A 22,198-nucleotide genomic window follows, 5' to 3' on the forward strand; every position below is an offset into this window, starting at 1 on the left:
AGAGGAAGTGGAAGATGTTTGAGATGAAAGACTTCCTGTGCAGGATAATGATGATCTAAATTTAAAACACTTCTAGGTCACAGCAAACAGTTTGAGCTGTCGCAGGAATGACAACCAGGACACTTATTTTAACATCTCCAGCTTTTTGAGAAAGGGGGAAATATCTGTTTTGCAGAAAAATACCTTGGATTCAAATAAACATATCCCTCATCCACTTGGATGTATGGATCAGTACCTGTGCATCATTAGGTGTAAACAAGTGTAATTCAGTACATTTACTGCTATACATTTATATTTATGCTATACGTGTGTGTATGTAAAATATAATAATGAACAATAAATTGATAATTTTGTGTTGAAATGTTTCTTAAATCATTGAAAAGAATGAAACCGATCAGAAAATACGTACAAGCACCCACAAACAAAAAGTTCACCAGATTAAATGATAAATTATATATGAATAGAAATGGATACATATAGAATATACTTTATACATAAGTAGTTCAAATGAATCTTTCAGTTCAGTTATGAAGTTCAGGTCAGACTGAAGCACAGTAAATCTACAGTCTTTACTGTCACCTAGTGGTTATTGAAGGGTAGTGCAGCACGGAGAGGCAGTACGTCCCACTTGAAGTAAATTAAGTAAATATGAGAAATGTATCGATAGATAGATTGATAGATTGAGAGAGATAAATATATAGATAGATAGTTATACAGATAGATAGATAGATAGATAGATAGATAGATATACAGACAGACAGACAGACAGACAGACAGACAGACAGACAGATAGATAGAGAGAGAGAGAGAGAGAGAGAGAGAGAGAGAGAGAGAGAGAATCAAAAATGCTCATTGTGTGTTAAAGACATCAGGTTACTACAGTTACTATAGTAACAAGGAAAATACGAACCTACACGATGACAATAGAAGAAAAGATTCTGGAAGCAAACGTGTGCAGACAGAAAAACAACAAGAGGGAGAAATAAATATAATATATAATATAATAAATAAATGCTGTACTTTGTACTTGAGTGATTAAAAAATAAATAAATACCAGAAGCCAGTAGTTTGGTTTCAGAACCACACGTCTCTGTCTTCAAGCAGGTGAAATGGATGGATGGAAGGATTGATGAATGATTGATGGATTGATAATGGATGATGATGGACGGATGGACGATGGAAGGATGAATGGACGAAGATTATGACTAAGATGCATTTATTTTTCCCAAACACATGCAAAGACACATTCATGCAGGTAGGGAAATTTAACCGGGGAGCAGATGTTGGGGGAGTAAGGTGCCTTGCTCAGGGGCACAGGGTAGAGAGAATCCTCTTGGATTTTTGGACAGATCAATCCAGGTTCGTCTTTTGTTGTTTCTCCGTGGAGTCGAACCAGTGACGAACCAGAGACCTTTTCTGCCCATAGTCCAAGTTTCTGCCACTAGTCCACTGTCTCTCTGAATTAATGGATGAATGGATGATGGATGGATGATGGATGGATGATGGATGATGGATAATCCGTCAGTCTAACATTCAAGATTTGGGTGCAATTAAAAGATGAAATACCTTTGTAGATTTCTTCTTTAAATGAATAATTCTACTCAAGGTGATTATTTATTGTTCTTACAGATGTTTGTTCACTGTGCTCTGCTGCTGCTGGTCGTATTTTCTGCTGATCACAGGCTTTTAGTGAAATATGAGATTTCACTATAATCAGTTATGATATCACAATCATGTTACAGGACGAACGAGGCGGTTCTTACTGGTTCTGAAGTCGGAACCTGGTGAAGAAATAAAATCACAGTCAGCTGATGGTGAACTCATGGAGACAGTTTCCACGGAGACGGGCGCACGTCATCCCGTTGCGGTTGCCATGGCCCTGCTGACGTCAGAGCCCCTCGCAAGATGCTCAGGAAACCCCCTGGCACGGTCGCCATGGATACTGGCGGGGGGAGGGGTGCGGCTCAGAGGAAGCGGAAGTGTCAGAGCAGGCGGAAGTGGTACTGCCCTGAAGACCCTGAGCAGCGAGCGGAGGACGGCTTGATAAACTCGCATCTTCCAGAGACTTCGATCGGCACTCCGAGCACGCTCCAAATGTGAGTTCCCCTCCACGACACTCGATTAATGTCTCCTCCGCCCGCCACGGCAGCGTTCTCCCGGGGAGGAGCAGCGGCCGCGGCGGTGGCCTCGTTCCCTGCATCTGCGGCGGAAGGTGCCCATTGTGGCAGAGGGCTGGGTGCGAGGATTTAAGGCCGAGCCCTGCGCCTCGATGGCGGAGAAATAGCCCCACGAAAATAAACACCCGCGAGGTGGTCCACGCTCGTTCTGCGGTCGAGTGCGCCGCGGATGGTCGCTCTCCCCGTGCGGAGGCCCCGCGCTCCGCTGCGTGCCGTGCGCGGTTCCCCCGGTGCCCGTGCGGGGTGCGGAGCAGCAACGTACCCGAGCTGGGCCATTTTGACAGCTTAGCAGCGGCCGTGCCCCGGGCCGTCGCGAGCGCAGCCGAGCCGTCTCCTCCGGTGCAGGTGCCGGCGCCTCCACACTGCGCATAGCGGACATCCAGCCCGGCGCCGGGGGCCATAACGGGACCTGCCGCTCTAGCGGCCCCACCTACGGCTTAAACAGCGCGTTTGTCGACGACCGTAGCCGAGCTCCGTCATGGCGTAGTGAGACGATATGTTAGCTAACACACCCTCCCTGTTCCCCGGGAGTCTCCCCGCTGATTCGGCTCCATATTTAATAATCGCATCGGTTTATATCAATTAACGCTTCTCACGGAGCAACGTTCTTTTTCATTTATTTTTTTATTCACCGGCCATTTCGGCTCATAGCGCATTGCATCGCCCGTTCACCCCGAACTGGGTCAGCTCCCGTTAGCCGCTAAGCTAACCCGATAAAGCCACAGCAGTGCGTTGACGTTAATGTAGCATGCTAAGCTAGGTGGCGGTAATCTAACTCTCCATTTTAAAATTCCGCAGGGGAATGCGACAAGGAGGGCGTAGCTGCTCGCAGGCCGAGGCAGCGGCGGCGGTGCAGCCCGGGTCTCCTCGGGCCTGCGGGGGGGGGGGACTGCTCGGCAGCGGCAGCGAGCGAAGCCTCCGCGGAGGCGGCTCTTTATTAAGCCGTTCGTCACCCCTCTTCTCCGCGGTAGAAGACGCACTGTCCATTTTTTATTCGGTGCGCAAGAGCCCGTTCGCCTTTTCACCACAGCGACACAGCAGCCCCGCGAGCGCTCCGGGTTTCAGGGTCGCGTTCGGGGGATCGTGGCCGACAAAAGAGGCCGGGGTGGATCGATATTTAGCCGATGTGCGGGTCACCGCGACGGTCGACTAACCAGCCACTAATGCGGCCGTCACCGCGATGGCGTTCGGCTCGATGCTACATGCTAACGCGATGGTGCTAAAATGAGACAGGTTCGACATTACGCGTTTGTGGAAATGACACTGAGGCGATGCCACGTGCAGACATTACGATTCCCCTCTGAGCCGCTCTATAGAAAGTCCCTGTGGTTATATCTTCTTTATAGACTCTATCTGCCTGTAAGAGGCTTTACTGCTGCAGACCCACCTGAGAGAACCCAACCAGGGCCCACGTCCAGAGAGCGATGTCAAATCTGTGATTTCTAAACATGAATGTGGGAATTCTGTTCCTACAAATCATATTTCCATATAGAAATGAACAAAAATGTGTATAATGAACTCGAAACCACTAATAGATGGATTCACAATATGAAATAACTATCTGATGCTTAGCACTAGTATCTTTACTTATATTTAATCTGATTTTTGATAGAAAGGTTCTGCTGGGAGATAAAATCACCTAATAAAGAACTAATAGTCAGGCTCTTGGTGAAATGGTTGAATTATATAGTCTGATCAAGAAAATGCCTCAGAGGTGATAAATACCTTCTAAATTTCCAATAATCAAAACGTATATAATAAAATGTGTTATTCCAAGGCTATATATTACATTTACTAGTTAAGATATTAACAATAGTAGTAGAAGCAAGTTAAATACCCGAATTCGAAAAAATATTAAAATCTTATACAAGAAGAACATTTAGTTATAGTAACTTGTAAATCAATTTTTTTTGCATTTTTCTTTGACATGCTGCATCAAGCATTATAAAAAGATATTGCATTTTGAAATGGGATTTTCAAGTTATTGATTATTTAACTAAATATTGAAATACAAATCACGTGTTTTTCTATTTGTGCTTAACATGTGCTGCTAAATTCTTTCCCTCAAACAATCCAAGGTGATCATGTGATCTTGGCGATTTTTTCGGCATTTGACGCCAAACCATCATAATGTCGTCATGGCAACCACAACACTGGTGAATCTGAGTGATCTCAGGTTTCTTCTCAATGAGCCTCCTGATAATGGAGGAAATGGGCTTTCTGAATTCACAATGGTCCCATGTACTAATGGCCTCACCCTTTCCTTTTTTTTTTGGTAAACTAATGGAACTGCACTCAATATCAGCAGCTAATTGATTTCCGGGTTCAGCCCTTCAATCAGCATTGGGAATGTGCCGTGGTAGTGCTCCCAGCGGAGAGGCCCGACCGTAAAGCGTGCACAAGAGGGGCAGGAGAATTAAACTGTGAATTACTAAGCTTTTGATTCTGTCCATAAGCATCTTTTTTTATCAGTTGTTGTTGCTGCTGCTTCTTCACACAGATTCGTCATAAACAGAACAGTCTTGGAGTCAGTAGTTATCATACCTCACATTTAGAAAAAGCTTTTTTAATTCAGGGTGACAATTAATAATGATTGTGATATTATTCTGTAGTGTTTTTCTTATGGGTAATTGTTAGGAAATAAACATCAAATATGTAATACTCTAATGAAGGCAGAGACGTAGTATTTAGTAGTATTTTTCTTAAAACATTATTTTAGTTCAACCACTTAAAACACAAGATTTTGTTTATCAGAAAAACCTATGTAGTCATATCATGGAAATTCTAATAGCTATAATCGGTATTATGAAATAATAGATTTGAAGGTTGCAGATGTATAAAAATGGAACAAAAAGTAGAGCTGTTTTCATTAATCCCCCTCTTCGATATTTTTTATTTGTTTTATAACAATTAATTACTACTGTAATTGAATTTAAGAATAAATTACAGTTGCTCGTGAAGTAGAAGTTCAATATAGATCGCTTGCTGGTAGAATCAAGGTTGGACAAATGAGCTGAAAATCAATATGACGCATACAATTTTTCTTTCCCAGTACCACAGTAGTTTATATCACGATTTAGTACATTTTAATTTAGCCAAACCCCCATTTGACATGTGACGTCAGGTTGGGCTTGGACCAATCATCAAGTAATCAATGATTATCAGCAGCTCACGACCAAGACCAGCTGAAAAGAGTAAAGTGTTTAATTTCTTAAATCTGCAGATATCTGAGAGTTAAATCTAAAGGAAGAGATCATGAGAGCTTCAACCATTGAATGTCTTATTGAGTGATAATAAAGTTTTAGTTGCCATAGACGCCTCAATAATTACAAGAATCATACTTGGCTGTTTAAAATCCCCACAATTAGGCCCACCTGTATCCAAACACTGCATAAGACATGATGATGGAGATATTTCATATTAGAACAGGGATCAGGTTATTGAAAAGAATCAGCCTGAGGAAGAACACAGGGAATTCTCCCAGGCCTCGGATATCCTTTTAAAGAGCACAAAGATCAATCATTAAGAAACATGGCACAGCTGTAAATCTCCCAGTTGAAGGCTTGGTTTAAAAATACGAGTAGTGGTTGGAGGGGAAATGGGCTGCAGTAAAGATGCAGATGGATTTAAAGGCAGAGGACGCTGTATACACTTGGTGACGGGGGCTGTGGCCGAGGAAGCTCTCTGTTGGAAACAACTGCATGAAAGCTGATTCAGAGTCTGCAGGAGGGCAAGGAGTAGCATTTCAAACAGATTAGAATGAAATGGAACGAATGATTAAAAGTGGAAATGTTCTCTGTGCGCAAGTTAAACACTGCACCGGAGCTACAATGCTGAGTCATTCATTTGAAAATGAACTGATCAACTAATGTTAAGCATTTGATGGTTCCACCTTTACGAATATCAAAATCTGCAATTTTATTTTCCTTATCAGTACGAACTGAACAGTTTGGTTTTTTGGGGGGCTGTCGGTGCGATTTAAATATTATATTTTCACCTCAGGGTCCATGAAATTGAGAAAGGCATTTTGTTTTATTAGATCAATGTATTAATCGATAAATGTGTCTCCGATTATTTAATAATAAAAAAAGTTGCAGCCCTACGCTATTACTCATGTCGGGTAAAAATTAGAGATTTGTTTTCCAGCTAAATGAAAACGGCACAAACAACAGACCGAATCCACTTGGACTGATTATGGTTGATCTCAGTCTCATCAAGAGCTGGAGGCAGGAGGTGAAACATGTTCAGAAAGAAGAATCACGATCAAGAGGGGAAAAAGCAATATGATTTTTTTTGTCCTGTGAAACAATACAGTAAAAGGCCCAGGGGTGATGTCTGTATCGACACCTCCTTTGGAATCGATGACTAACTGATCAATATTTTTCATGTCTCAGTAATTGATAGATATTCTTTGTACACTGTTTTTACAGTCCTCCTTATTCCTGCCTTGGTTTCCTCATTGATTTTCTGTCGACCACATTAATGGTTATTGTATTAGCACCAACCTCGGTATCTGTGGAAACTCACTGTTAAATAACTGAGTGGATTAACCCTCTGACTGGAGATCGTGTTCACTCAAACACTTCTGATTCTAATCTAATAGAGCTGTCATTTTTTTTTCAAAAGAGCTAACAGATCTGTTGTCGAAGAATAAGACAGTTTTAAGTTAAGAAGTCAACACACGGCTTTACCTTTGTTCCTTGCGTTGCCATCTGCGGTGTCGCAACATCTCCACGACCCGCTCCTCAGATGGTTTAGTGTCGTGATCTTCTGATCAGTACATCCTCCGTCAAATGATTGGTAACATTTAGAATATAAAAGTGACGGCACTGAAATCTGAAATAACATTCCCTGCAAAAAAACATAAAGAATCTTGGACTTTATGGAGCCGCACTAGTCTATGACACGGTGACACTGTTCTGTTGTATTCATCATAGCTTACACCTCTTTTGGTCATGTAGGGAATCATCAGTCTGCTCCCACAGGGCGGTCATGGGTCAGGTAAGCTTCAAATTGATCGCCACATGGTGATGTTTGGGATTCTCTGGTGGAAGGGTGACTTGCTAACACACCCAGAATGGAAACCTCTTATGGTGAAGCTGGTTTAGACACATTTTACTTCAAGGGTTCCAGTAGAGAAACTTATTCAGCAGCTGTTTACATATAGAAATAAGATAATTACATGTTATTTAAATGAATTGAATATATAAATGTAGATGCTTTGAACTGGTCGGAGTGCATCGTGGGGGCTTTACAGAGTGATGTGTAGATAAGGAGGAGATGTAGATGAGGCTGTGGCCTACTTAGACCTACAGATTCATCTGGAGAGCAGGAAGCCCCGGGGGATGAAATAACTGAGCAGCCATTTCACTGGACGTGAAAAGATTTTTGACATTTTGTGAAGTACTGTCATATCATTGCTGTTTTTATAATATTCTATTAGGATCGATTCAGTTAATTTAGCATCTGCCAAACCAGTGCTGCATGTTTCAGCCTCTACGGAATGACACGGTATCTATCTCACGGGGTTGGCTGTCCTTTCTTGTCGTGTATTTCCCTTCTTGAGCATGCTGCACCTATTAAATGGGCACACGGATCTCTCACTACAAAGTTTCTCACATGTATTCTAACCATCGTCATCGCTGCTCTCGACTCTTTCCAAATCTCTTGTTTTTATTGTTTCTGCCCGTCCCAGCTGGTAGATGTTAACTCTTTCTCTCCCCTGTTCCTTTTCCCTTCCAGCCTAAAAGATGGATAAGAACGACCTGGTGCAGAAAGCCAAGCTGGCAGAGCAGGCCGAGCGCTACGATGACATGGCGGCTGCCATGAAGGCCGTGACGGAGCAGGGCCTGGAGCTCAGCAACGAGGAGCGCAACCTGCTCTCCGTCGCCTACAAGAACGTTGTAAGGAATCTTTTAATGGCTCAAACCCCCACCCACCACATCCACCACCACAAATCTGTCAGGGTGTAACTACAGTCAGCTGGTGAAAAACTGTTGTAAGGATTCTTTGGAGTAAGACAAAGCTAACGCATAATTAAGTCGTCATAAAGATGAGGGGGGTTGTATGAACTCTTTAGGTTCACATCAGAAATAACATGAACCTCAGTTCCCCACAAACCTCGATTATTTTCTCCTAAGAAGAACCCAAAGTGAATTCATGACAAACACAATCCCTCACAAGGTCGAGTCCGAGACGACTTTACAACCAACTTCCGTAAAGATTTGACATAACTGTGAGAAGTTTGTTTAACAGGCTCCGGATGAAGTGAAGAGACTTTACTAAGAATCAAGTGAATCTCACTTAGTCAAAACTAGAACCAGACCCATTCCAGGGGCCAGTGTCGATATGTCAATACTTTTTTTTTGTGGGAATGAAAATATTTTCCGTGTCTGCAAAATAAAAGTGTGAAAGTTGTTAAAGATATAAAAACGTAAGAGCGGTACTTAACTCCCAATTTGCACTGCACACACAGCCCACTGAATTTCTATTGTGAGTCAACTGCGTGTGTGTTTGTTGCAGTGTTTAATTGCCAAACATTGTGCCCCTATACCCTGTCACACCCACAACACAACACCTGTGGTGCATTTCGAGGAAATGATTTAACACCTGTTTGTGCTTGAAAAATCTCCCTGTGATGGTTCAACATTAACTGTGGGAGCCTGAGGAAATAAGACTTAATGTCCAGGCTGCTGCTGGACTCGGCTTCACAGTTTATCTCATCTTGGCCCAACATTCATTAAAGTTTAATTTTGAAAGGAAGAGTTATACTGCTCAGTATTAGTGCAATTACAGCCCTCTGCTCCCCTGCTGTTGGATATTTATATAATTTATTGTGACAGTAAAAATGTTAGCTCCTCTTTTAATGAGGACGCGTTCTCTTAATGGTCTTAAATTATTTTCGTGGTTTTTATCCATGGTGATTTTATGCTCTAACTTTGAAGCACAAATTATGTAAGATCAGCCTCAGGTTTTCCAGAACTCCGGCTCTATCTGTCATCAAGGTTTCCCCCTTCTTTTTATAAAGCTGGCTAGCATTTAGTAACAATCTGTATAACTGGTGTTGCATGTTTTAATATTAACTGTAACCCAACAAGGAGAAGAGTGAGTCCCTCACTTGCTGTGTTTTGAGACGGGACATAAGAACGTGCGTGTAAGCTGCACTTGTCTCATAATCTGACAGCAGACTTCATGCACAGTCACATGTTCCAATGCTGCCAGCGGCAAAATGGCTTTGGTTTTTATTTCATGAAGGCCCCAAGACTTAAGTTGATAGTTCATCTTGTTTAAAACACAAGACGTCTGCTGGAAGCCCCTGCTGGCCTATCGGCACCATCTATTACTCAAACAACAACTCGGGTCTTGTTACGGGGGTGTTCTTTTGAAGATGGAGAAACGTTAGGAAACTCTGGATGTCTTGAATTGCACACATCCTGAACGTCATCGCGGCGAGTGTACATGCACCCGACGTGTTGGCCAAGAAATCAGATCTGTATGAACTGCTGACCGATGCAAAGGAAGGGTCAAATATCCTAAACATGCAGAACAGCTTAAAGAAATTCCTCAAGCAATCCATCAAGACCCCAATGGAAACGCACTGCATTCCGCACTGCAACAGGATGATGGGATCTCCTCAGTACATGGTGACTGATGACCAGAACCACAGAATTACACAGATCACTGCAAACACTTGGAAAACAATGGTTGCTCCTTGAGATAGTCACTGATGCTACTGATGAACTCAAGGCTCATTAGTAGAGGGAGTAGAGAAGACGTGTAGCGAAGGGTTGGGCTTGACCCTTTGGCCACTCTCAGAAGAGTCAAACTTTTGTTTTTGGGACATGCTCCACCAGGTGAGCTAAAAGGAAACCTGTGTGGCCCACTTTCCAAGAACCAGATTGCAGAGTGCGTCACGGCCATAAAAAGGGAAACATTCAGAGAACAAGTTTACTGAAGTCAAGAAATAGATGATTAATTAACTGCTTAACAATAAAACAATAATAGAAAAGACATCCAAAGACGTGTTTTGACCTCATCCCATATGCTGCAGAGAGTAAGCTACCACCAGGCAAAAACCAAAGCTCAGACTGGGAAGACTGGCAAGACACTGCACCGAGCACTATGACACCACACCAGAATAACACCCAAACCCAGACAGAGTGCTTCAATGATGGAGATTAACAGTCAGCACAAAGAGCTGTTCGCCTGTTTATTCACAGTTCAGTGAAGCTCGTCTTGATGTAATCGCTGCTACAGAGAGCTTGTTAACTGTTGCCTTTTTTAAATTGAGTTTATCTTGTGTTCAAACTGCACCAAGTTCGACACTTACCTTCGTTGGACCCTGAACTATACACATGACAAATGTGGAGATAAGATAAACCATCCTCGGGATATTCAAACCACAGACAAACAGACCTGGAGTTATTGGCTTATGCAAGTTTATTTATATAATTCATTTTTCGGAATTACCTTGAGGCAGCAGCTGCTATTTTATTTGGTGATAGTGATATTATCTAATCTGAGATATTTCTACCACCTGTATAAAAGATAAGAAAATGGACTTGAACCCTGTTTGATTGGTTGACTGGTCACATGCAACTAAACAGTCAAGACAGCAGAAGGGTTAAGAAAACAGTTCTGTGCACAACTAGTGAAATAACTCATAAGATGTTTGTCGTCTTGGGTTGATGGTTTTCTGGTTGTGTGTTTTTTCCAGGTGGGGGCCCGTCGTTCATCCTGGCGCGTCATCTCCAGCATCGAGCAGAAGACGGAGGGGAACGAGAAGAAACAGGTCATGGCCCGTGATTACCGCGAGAAGATCGAGTTAGAACTCCAAGAAATCTGCCACGACGTGCTGGTAAGGAGTGGGATGGTGGAGGGCGGCTGATGGGTGGGTGAAGAGGGAGGAGGGATGAGTGTAAAGAGGGAGCAGTGGAGGAGGAGAGAGTGGAGGATCCCTCTCGGCTGAGGGAAGAACAGCAGTCACATGAGGTTACTCGTGGAGACAGTGATATTGTGCTGGCAGCTGTTCAGTCATCAAACATAGCTTTAATTTTCTTCTCAGTTTTTTTCGCCTTGCTCACACACTTCGGCATCTTGGCTTCACATTTTTATTTACTCTTTACAGAAGCAAAAAAGGCTGCACTGCATCAAGTCCTGGGAAATCCTCCACACACTATTTGTGTGCACAGGGAGGAGTTGCTGTGTTGTGTGTGTGTAGATACAAAACCTCAAGAATTGGGAATTTGAACATGAAAACCTTTTTATTACCCTTTAATGACTGTTTTTGTAGTGGCCACTGTCACCTGAGGCCTGAGCAGGTGTTCAGACTGAAAATAGCTTTGCATTTAAAGTAAAAGGAATAAAGGGCTGCATTGTTGTGGGCATGTTGCTGCAGACACAATTGAAGAATGAATATATGATAAGAATGAACGTTTAATCCCCCTTACATTTACCTCTGCATGGGGTTTTAATTTGTTGGTATTGGGGATAGGATGTGATCGTAAAATATAGGACAAATATATATATATAACAACAAGCAGTTGTTTATTGGAAGAATCAGAGTGAAGAGATACTAAACCCTCATTTGGTTTTACCCTTCATTGTGGCCAGATGATGGATTGAATTAGTTCTGATACAGACAAAAAACGTTAAACATGTTCACTGTAGATGTATTTGAATGCAAAGCTCAGCAATCCCTTATCGTGACTGATGATTTGGACATGACTCTCCCATTTCTTTATTGATCTACCATCAGAATTTGTTTTCCTAAGCTCCACACAGGTACGTGCACAGCGTCAACTGCTGCTGACAGTTAAAGCCTTTTCCTTCACTTCTCTTGTGTATCTTTAAGAAGAACACATGTTTTTCGTGGTCAGTCTCTCGAGCTGAGAGCATCAGCTCTGTTATTTTTGCCTGACCGTAATCTGACCTGAAGCCAGACTCTTTCTCTATCTGCAGCTTTAACACAGATTTGGCCTTGAACAAGATTTAGGCCTCATGAACAACCCTCTACATTCTCAGGTCCTGAGTAGGTGAGAACAGAAATTGCTCAAGGTCAAAGCAGACTCAGATTTTTTGCGCCTGAGCTGACTTCTAATAATATCATCAAGGTCAAACTGGAATCCTCTGCAGTGATGTGGTGCAGTAGAACTGAAGCAAGGGAAGGACTGGTGGAGACCTGCGGTACTTAAACCAGTAGGAAGCTTAGAAGGTGCAGACTGGAAAGCATCACAGGACGGAAAATATGTTTGTGACCTTGAACAAAAATAAATGACAGAGGTCGCAGGAGATCTACTAGTTTCCCTCAAACCACTGGTGATCATGGAGAGAAATACATAAAGAGAAAAGACAATTTTGATCAAATATTGTTTTATATTTGTTCCACATTGAAAAAGAAAATAAAGGTACATTTGCTTTTAAATAAACAATGGAAAACGTATGAATAAACAAGGGTTATTTACCAAAAATGGTCTCATTTAAATAATGGACTGGTCAGTTGGAAGCTAAGTCGAGCACACGGCTCTGTTGCTGAGCGTGTTAGCAGCTGCATTCTCCAGGCTGCCTACTTTGTCATGCTGTGTTGGCACTGTAACCGCTGAAGGAATGAGGACAGGTCAGTATAGAAGCATGTGTGTGAGTGAGTTCGATGGTATGGATGAGAACCCTTCAACACGGGTGTGGGAACATCCTTGTTGGTCTCAAGTTAAAGTTGAGTCTCCAAAACAAAAAATAGGATTTCAGGAAGATTTATATCGACATAAATATAGAAACAGAAGATCTTACATTTAATGAGGAAATCAATGGAGAAACTTGATTATAAAATAACCACTAAGGTGTTTGTTTTTGTCTCCACTGGTCAATAAACTCTTGAAAAATCAAAGTCAGATTTTACTAAAAATAAAAGCAAATATCATTTAGAATCAAATGTTTGCACGTCTCCCCTGCTCACTGGTTTATAACATTGTCTACAGTGGTTTAGGGTTTTCTGTGACTTCTGTTCGAATGTAGTTGGAAAGGCTCATATTCTGTGATGATCATTTTGAGTACAAAATCTATAATCTTGAAGCGCATCAGACTGCCCACATTAGTTCGTCTTGGGATCAAGGAGAGAACTCTCAGTCAGCTTGACCAGTTTCATTCCCAGTTGACCACTGAAGTAAGCTAATGATACGTTGATACTTTGAAAATGGCGGGCAGCCATCCTGAGCAGACAGTCAAGAGATCAAAGCATCTGAGAGGGGACGTGTGGACGTATTTCGGGTTTTACAATGGCGATGGCTAGGAAATCAAGTGTGTTGTACCCTGCAATGGTATTAGGGGTCTAATGCAGTCGCCCAAACTGGGATGTTTGACAAATCTGGAAAAATAAATTGGAAAAATAAATAAGAAAAATGGTTTTACACTTCCATCTTTGCAAAACACTACAGAATAAGCCAAAATGTCATGGCACCACACATCAAATACAACGTGAGGACCACTTCATTAACCGTGTGGAAATACCTCTTAATGGTTCTCACTGGTTTCACATGAATATGTTTAATAACGATAATCATTTCAGGGATTTAGATCTGTTTGTTTCGAGTACATAAACTCTTTAAAAGACTAAGCCTAGGTCACATGTAGGCTTCGCTCAATTTGAATTACTCTGAAGTAAAAAATAATTTCGAAGCCTTCATTCTAAATAATTGAAATGTAATTTGTCTTCACAACAAGTTGTGATTAAAAGTGTCGACATTTGTGTTTGGAAACAAAAATGTATGTGTTCCATTGTGTTGTGGAACACGGTCAACGGGTCAACTGGTGCTTTATCGTCAGCCAAGTTTTATGAGCAGAACGAACTGATGACTCGGTCGTAAACTATCGTGGTGATTTCAGTCTGGTTTACATTCAGATTTCTACATGACAAACCCAGGCCATGTCTGACGGGAGTCAGCAGATTAACACAGACCTCTCAGTGGTTAGAAGATCTGAATGTAACCACTGGAACAAAGCTGGTCTCAGTGATGAGATGCTCTGGGGGAAAGTCGGCCTGATCACATGATCTGGGCGAAGCTTAAACGATCAGATGAGTACATCAGCAGACGGAACAGAACACTCGCTGTGAGTTGCTGACACCCCATCAGCAAACTGCACATGTTTTCTTCTGCTATGAACAAATATAGAAGGACACTCTGATCAGGTGACGGTACAATGAGGGTATATAACTATTAATACCTTTTTTCTTTCATATCCACATGCAGCTAACTTTGTTACGACATTATTATATCATACATATACACTAACATGTAACAGTTATTCAGCAATAGGTTTAAATAGTTTTGTGCCAGTTCCTTCTTTAGATATATTGATAAATTCCACATAGTCCTGGAATGATCTTGTCCTCCCGCCGCTCACTCGGCAAAAGAAGAATTTTGGATTCGTCCCATTTTACAAAGAAAAGGACAAGTTTCCCGGCTGAGCCCAGGAGCTGGAGCTCTGTCGTGGCTGGTTCCAGACATGATTCAGGATATCTGAAGTCAGTCGGTCTAAGGTAAGTTGTATAAGTTTAACTTATTATAGGGTATTTTTTTCATAGGGAGGCCAAATTCAATCTAGCTAGCTAAGCATCTGATCAGATTTACCTACTCATACCATCCTCTTCCTTACGAGACAGTCATTAGAAATGATGCATGCTCCACTATTATTAGTGGAGTTATTACTATTTCACTTTTCTTTTTAAAGATTCAGTGTGTTAGATTTAGGTGAAAGGATCTATTGGCAGAAATTGAATATAAAATAATCCTAGTGATGTTTTTATGTGTTTCATCTAAATTGTACAAATTTGTTTTCTTTACCCTAGAATTGGCCCTTTTATATTTAAATACTTAATATTTACATTGGGAGCAGATCCTCTCTAAGGAGACCGCAATGTTATTTACAGTAGCCCAAACTGGACAAACCAAACCTCTTGAGTTTTATGACTACCAGTTTTAGATTTAAAGCAGAAACTAAAACCTACTATACTGTATTTAAATAAATGAATTGATTTTGCTTGTACATGTCTCACCTTTAATTAAAAATTGTTTTCTTGCAAACATAACCTGTATTTCTACCTCAGATTGTGTCTTGGTGAGTCAACTGTCATCTGGGCACAATGAGAGAAACCTACATGTCCTATACAATGGAAGAGGTACCAAGATAGATGGAAATTTCCCAGATTCGGCTATACACTCAAATGAAGACATATCGTTATTCAGGCACCAGCTGATTCTGGTACCTTCTCCATGGTCCAACTTACAATGGTGGACGCACCCTTCCGATATCTGGCTGTTGACCTGGGACACTCCAGAAGCACTCATGTTGGCGGAGGCCTCTTCAAATATCCTATGCATTGCTCAGAATGTTTCAGACGTCATTAACCAGCACTGGAGAGTTCCTCCGCTCCATCTACCAGTCTCTCTCCGGACAGTCGATGAGATCCTTACCAACTATCTCTGTTGCAGATGGATACGACATGGTGGTGTTGAGGATGAAGAAGACGTGGACAGCAGTCCACTGGATGCCATCAGGAGGGAACAAAGCATCAGCTGCAGCACTGTTGGTTTTAAGTTGGATACTTAAAACCAACAACTCATTGAATGGCTAAATCCCAGGACATAAAAACATCTGTGCTGTGGCCTCGCTCCCAAACTGCCCCACTGTGCAGACATGGCCTTCAGTCCTTTGGTAGTTGTTGAACTGAAGTTGTAAATCATATAAGTAATGTGTTATTTATACATGTGTATAATTTGTAATTACTTCCATGTGTAATAATTTAAATGTAAATAAAATGTGTGGTGCTTTAAATAAACATAAATGCACATGTATCTTTGTATCTTTAATTATTTTTCAAATGCATAGAGAAGGAAAGTTAAGCTGGAAAAATATTACAGTTGTAGGTCCTAAATGTTGCAGTTGTAGGAAAATATGAGTCTTCATGATCAAATATAACAGCTACCAATGCCTTACATTGAATTGGAGGATGTACACAACAACAAGCTAACAGTTTCACCTCAGTTTGTCAAATATGTGTTGACAATAGATTCTTAGTTTACTTTCCACGGCTAAAACGATACGACTGAAGTAGAGCTTGAGCCGAGACTGTCCGAAGTCATCTAATGGTAAAAGTCAGAATCATGAGAAACAAATTGATGTAATTTCTCTCCTCACGCTCACTGGCACGCTGCTGCTTCATTGCCTCTTACTGCTCTTAAAAAAAAGTCCCTGCTATTCCATTTGTTTGCCTTTAGCAGTCGACTGAGGAGCTGCAGTGGCCACCATCTCTCCCTCTCCTCTCTCGCTCTCCTCTCGCTGCTCTCTCCCTCTCCTCTCGCTGCTCTCTCCCTCTCCTCTCGCTGCTCCCTCCCTGCCTCCTCCTGTTCCTCGTCCTGCTCTGTGCAGTCTCGATTTCTGCAAACCCTTTCCAAAAATATCTTCTAAGGCAAGCGATATCAAATGACTGGACTCCCTTACACCAGTTCTTCCCTGAGGGCAATCCATAGCGATGTGCCAAATTACTTTTATTTGTTAACCGGTCATCCACTCAATTGTCCCTTGACTGTAGACCACAGATATGTAAACTTGGAAGAACTTTAGCTACTTCCTGAAATCTGCTTCAAGGAAAGACATATTTGTATTTCCACCTCTTTTGATTCCCTTTCTCCCCGGCAGATCCCTGAGGTTCTTCCAAAGCCTCTTAGACTATACAGCTAAAATAATAAACAGTATTAAATACATTGTTAAATGAGTATACTCGGTTGGGGTAAACAGATGGTCCCCCTGTTCTTGATTTATGTGATACATGAGTTACCTTTAAGACACTGCAAATCCTCCATATTTTATAAAGTTCACAGAAATTCAGGAGAATTCGATGTGTGAACACAGCAGCTGGATTCATCCTCTCCAGTTGATGGTGTTTCGTTTCAGCAAAGGCTGCAGTGCAGATACAAGGATTAGTGAAACCATCTGTAATCTAGTTGTCCTTCAACGTCCTCAGTACACAATGCTTACAAGCTCTTCTTGTCCTCTCTCTGTTTCAGAATCTGCTCGACAAATTCCTCATAGCCAACGCAACTCAGGCAGAGAGCAAGGTGTTCTACCTCAAAATGAAAGGAGACTACTTCAGATACCTGTCCGAGGTGGCCTCTGGGGACTCAAAGGAAGGGTGAGTATCACTGAGACAATGTTCACTTTTAGTTTGTCAGGGTAAGAAGTGGAGTATTATCAAATCAGGAGCAAGTATATAAAAGTATATTTAACAATCATTTAGGATACTTGGTTGAAGTTGAGCTGCAGTTCAGAGACTAATGTTAATGACCAGTTGACCACAGTGATGTTTACTCAGGAGCCTGAACCCAGTTAAAAGGAACATTAACTGTTTTTATTGCCTTGTTTTATATATAATTTTTTCATTTTACAAAAACTATGAAACAGATTTGTGCTTTCTCTAAAGTATTTGTTTACTGCTTGAGCTACAAACCGTTAAATAGTGTCCTGCTGACATAACAACCTGTAGCAGCCATCACCAGTATAGGAGCTGAAATGCAGGACATGTGGAGTCAATGCATGACCACTGGTTCCTTGTGTTGTGCAGATACGGTAGAGAACTCTCAGCAGGCCTACCAGAACGCCTTCGACATCAGCAAGAAGGACATGCAGCCGACACACCCCATCCGGCTCGGCCTGGCCCTCAACTTCTCCGTCTTCTACTATGAAATCCTCAACTCTCCCGAGCAGGCCTGCGCTCTGCCAAGCAGGTGGGTGCACGACACTGTTTACTGAACGGACTGGTGGCCCCTCTGCAGATCACTCCACCAGTTAACATCAGGATGGAGTAGTGCGTCCTGCCTGCTGCTGAACTCTGGCTTGTGACAGACCCAAAGTCCTCAGGTGTCTGACGGCCATATTCCCTACATGGTCGGCTGCTGATGACACTGTCTGTTGACGATGCTGCAGAGTCATCGTGTCTTCAGTGTAAATCCATTTTCTGACAGATTAACACCAGTGACACTCTCCCCCTGCAGGCTTTCGACGAGGCGATCGCCGAGCTCGACACCTTGAACGAGGACTCGTACAAAGACAGCACGCTGATCATGCAGCTACTAAGGGACAACCTCACTGTGAGTACTGTAACCTCACTGTGTTTGTACTTTCTTCATTCATCGACTCAAGGAGATCTTAAGAATCATGACCCAGAGAATGTGTATGGATATAGCAGCTTCACTTCCTAATGTCAGCATCAGCCTCAAACCGCCATGTTGCTCAGGCTTTGCTCAGGCTGTGGTATAAATACAACACGTGACTAATGATGACTCAAACACGTGGACCTGACTAACACGACCTGACTTGTGTTTCCAGCAGGAAACACTGTTCATTGAACATTGTGTTTTCCACACTAAACAGGAATATTTTCATGACTTAATGACTGAGAACTGTTTTTCTGCAGTGAATTAATTTAATAGTTTTGCTGTAGCGAGTATCTGCGTCAGCAAAGATATGCGATAAAAATGTGAAGCATGTTCTCGATGAAATGAAGAGTAAATGAAACGTAACAGATTTAATGAGTCGTCACCTCTGCGACAGAATGACTGATACGCTCTCTCTCTCTCCCTCCCTCCCTCCCTCTGCAGCTGTGGACATCGGAAAACCAGGGAGACGAGGGCGAGACCGGCGATGGAGAGAACTAGAGCGCACTTCACTGTTAACCCATCCCCACTCTCTTCCTCTTCCTTTTATCTCTCTTCCTCTTTCTTCTCTTCTTCCTCTCTTCGTACACATAAACAGCCCATTCATTCCCTCGTCCCACTCGTTCAAGCCTAGCCTCCCGACTTCCCTTCTGTATAACCAACAGCATGAATAGTACCTGACCTTCACGGATCAAATTAAAGATAAAAACAAAGGAGGGGGGGTTGAAAAACGACAGAAACTACCCCGTCACCCCGAGATCCTTCATCCCTCCTCCCTCCAGCCTCTCCTCCCCTCACCATGGCACTCCAAGGCCGGTCAGGTCTCATAGCACGCAGGGAGGGTTTTTATCCACAACCACAAATTCAATTAATGTTTCTAAACTCCACGAAGCCCCGTTTTTATCCTCCTCGTTTTTATTTCCTTCCTCCATTCCTTCCATTCTTCCTCGCTCCTCTTCCCTCCTTCCTAACATCTCGGTATGTTCTCTCACCCTGCCTCCCTCCCTCCCTCCCCTCCCCTCTCTAGCGAGTTAATGCATTTATATAGTTGTCCATCCCTTTTTCTTTTTGGCTATTCTTAGTGTACTGGCTCAATGGCTGGTTTTATTCCACATTACGAAAACGAAAAAAAAGGTTATTAAACTGTCCGTTTATTTTCAACAAACACTGTGATGCTTAGTTTTTCCTCCACCAGATTTAATGGTCAAATTGATATTGAGCTGGGATTGATCGGGGGGGTGGTGGTGTCTGATCAGCAGTGCAGTTCTGCTGAGGTTTATACAGAAGGGTCCTCCTATACAAGGCTGTATTGTGACACTGACAAACCTAAAAACAAACGTGTTTTACCTGCTGTGTAACCGAACACTCGCTGTTTTTCACTTTTAATTTCCTGTCTCACCGGGACCGGGGTTTTATTCCAAGCCACTCTGCATATTTCAAGTTTGGAGCTAAAACAAATAAACGGAAAAGATTCGAAAAAAATTATAAAATTTAAAAACATTCCATTTTACTGTACGAGAAGATTTTAGACGTTTTTCAAAACAAACGGGACCTGCCTGCTTCCTGGGATCCGCCTCCTGTCCAGGTGCTGTTGAACGTCTGTGCCGTCCCTGAAGTTAGTTCCTTAAACACGTTTATTTCCCCCTGCGGTTGCTTTTGTTTCTCTTTGTGTGTTTGTGTGTGTTTGACAAATCAAACCCTTTGTTCTGTTATTTTGAAAACTGTAAAATTGTAAAACATTTTTAAAGCTTAACTGTAAATCTGTCTTTTAGAAAAACAAAACGGTTCTGTCGATATTGTTCGTTGACACCTGCTTGTAAAGAAACCTTGAAGCCGTTTCAGTCAGATCTTGTTGTTATTGAGCAGATCGTATTATTATTTTTTTTGGTACTCTCTCATCTCCCTCTGATTTCCCGTCTGTTCTACAAGTCCAGAATATTTCCACTCGCTGTTGAACGGTGTGATCTGCCAATAAGAATGCATGCTTCCATGTATCACCATATAAATCTACCACAAGCATCGAGTGGGGAGCTGGTGACACGTAAACTCGCTGCGGCCTCGGTTCCACCAGGTGAGGATTAGCTGATGGTTTCAAAAACCAGTTGATCTTAAGGTTCATTGAGCAGCTGGTTTTTAATTGGATAAGAACTCGAGGAAGCAGCGAGTCTCGGTGTCCGGTTCAAGTCCACAACAGGTACGTGCGTTGAAGAAGCCAAATCTGCTGGCAGCCGATCAACCAATCATCTGTTTGTGGAAGTGGGAACCTGTAGTGGGATCACGTTTTTTTTAGTTTTGTTTGTTTTTTGAAGGCGTCCTTCGGATTCTCTCGTAGAAAAGAGGAAACACTCAGCAGCTCCCAGATTATTCAAACAAATATAAACAACTATCGTCTGCAAAGAAAAATCATGCAAGTGGTTAATCTCGTTAAAATGTCCGCGTCCTGCCGGCAGCGCTTGTTCAGAGGAAACCGAATCCAAAACAAGACTCAGACCCCCGATGTGTCAAATAGTGAAATAATCAGTGTCACAATAACCTTGTCATCAACCATCTCGACATTCCACTCTGTAGGTGTAGAAGAGTCATGTCTCAATGTTTCTTTTCTTTCGCTGGGGACACAAATGTTTTCATGCACTGAGATTTAAAAGTCAAAGGAAAAAAAATAAAAAACGATAATTCCTCCCCTGCCGCTCTTTTTCTCGATAGCTGAACGAACAGGAAGTTATTCTTCTTCGCTTTATAAGGAAAAAATGATCCCATGCAGTAGTGAATGTGGCACCGAGCCTGTCTGTATATCTGGTATCTCAAATCTTTGTTTTTACTGACAAGTATTCTGCTTAAAATAAAAAGAAAAAAAAATCTCCCCCCCCCCCTCCCCCCCCAAAAAAACTACAAAAAAAAAAAGTTTGCTTCTGTGACGGTTTTATTGCTTAGCGCGCACGTGGTTGTGAAAATTTAGACTTTAGCTTAAGGACGCCGATTTAAAAATAAAACGACAAAAAAGAAAAAACCCTCGACACCTCCCCCCCTCCCCTCCCCCCCCCACCCCCCCGCCCTGGTTATTGACGTAATACTAGATTTGTGTATGTCTTTTAAAAAAAATTCCAACTCTAGTTTCACCTTACATGTTATAAACAGGACAAAAATGTAAAAGACAATTTAAAGTGAAATAAAGGTTTTATCAGTTCTGAATCCGCCCTGTTCTGTTCATTATCACCAGGAGGATTTCAATGACTCATGTTTCTCTCTGATTCTCGAGTTTCCTGAAGATTGCAGAAGATTTAAAGAGCTGGAAGAACAAAACACTTCTGAGGTGTTTTCATTTTTTTAAAGCTTTGGGGGATTTTTTTCTGCGACAGTTTGGTTTCATGCAAATATTCTGCCAGCGGAGAAACGAGAAGATCACGAATTCTGATTTCAAATCGGTTTTATGCAAATGTTCATTCTCAACTGCTGCGTGTTCGGGTTTATTCAGAAGTGGGAAAACATGAGCTGGAGATTAACTGTTCAAACTGGTGACTACTGAGTTTTACTACACACACATACACACACCTTTCTGAGGTAATTTCGAATTTAAGATTTATTTCATCCGTCGAACAACTTCTTGATCGTCAAAGAAGTTAAATCCTTTTTCCTTCCCCCTTTTAAATTTTTATGAATTTGAAAATGTGTGCAGAACAAACACATTTTTTTTGCGGATATTGAAAAAAAGATAAATGTTATGAAACCGAAAGTCAGAGCATTATTTGTTCAGACTTAGCGAATAACTCCTGAGAATAATGACGTTGCCCGAAAAAATCAGATTTCAGTTGAGTGAAG

At 42.0% G+C, this 22,198-nt stretch overlaps 1 protein-coding gene across 1 annotated transcript; it reads left to right on the forward strand.

Annotated features, from left to right (window-relative positions):
* Window positions 1-1,957: 1,957 nt before the first annotated feature.
* LOC128450097 (14-3-3 protein beta/alpha-1-like) lies at window positions 1,958-21,060 on the forward strand. The gene is given in 7 exon segments (XM_053433555.1): window positions 1,958-2,096; window positions 7,920-8,080; window positions 10,894-11,034; window positions 17,237-17,381; window positions 17,791-17,957; window positions 18,221-18,316; window positions 18,827-21,060. Coding segments are annotated over 6 exon segments (759 nt in total). The 5' UTR covers window positions 1,958-2,096; window positions 7,920-7,927; the 3' UTR covers window positions 18,884-21,060.
* The last annotated feature ends 1,138 nt before the right edge of the window (window positions 21,061-22,198 follow it).

This window comes from Pleuronectes platessa, chromosome 2 (genome assembly GCF_947347685.1).
Source record: "Pleuronectes platessa chromosome 2, fPlePla1.1, whole genome shotgun sequence".
NCBI classification, from domain to species: Eukaryota; Metazoa; Chordata; class Actinopteri; order Pleuronectiformes; family Pleuronectidae; genus Pleuronectes; species Pleuronectes platessa.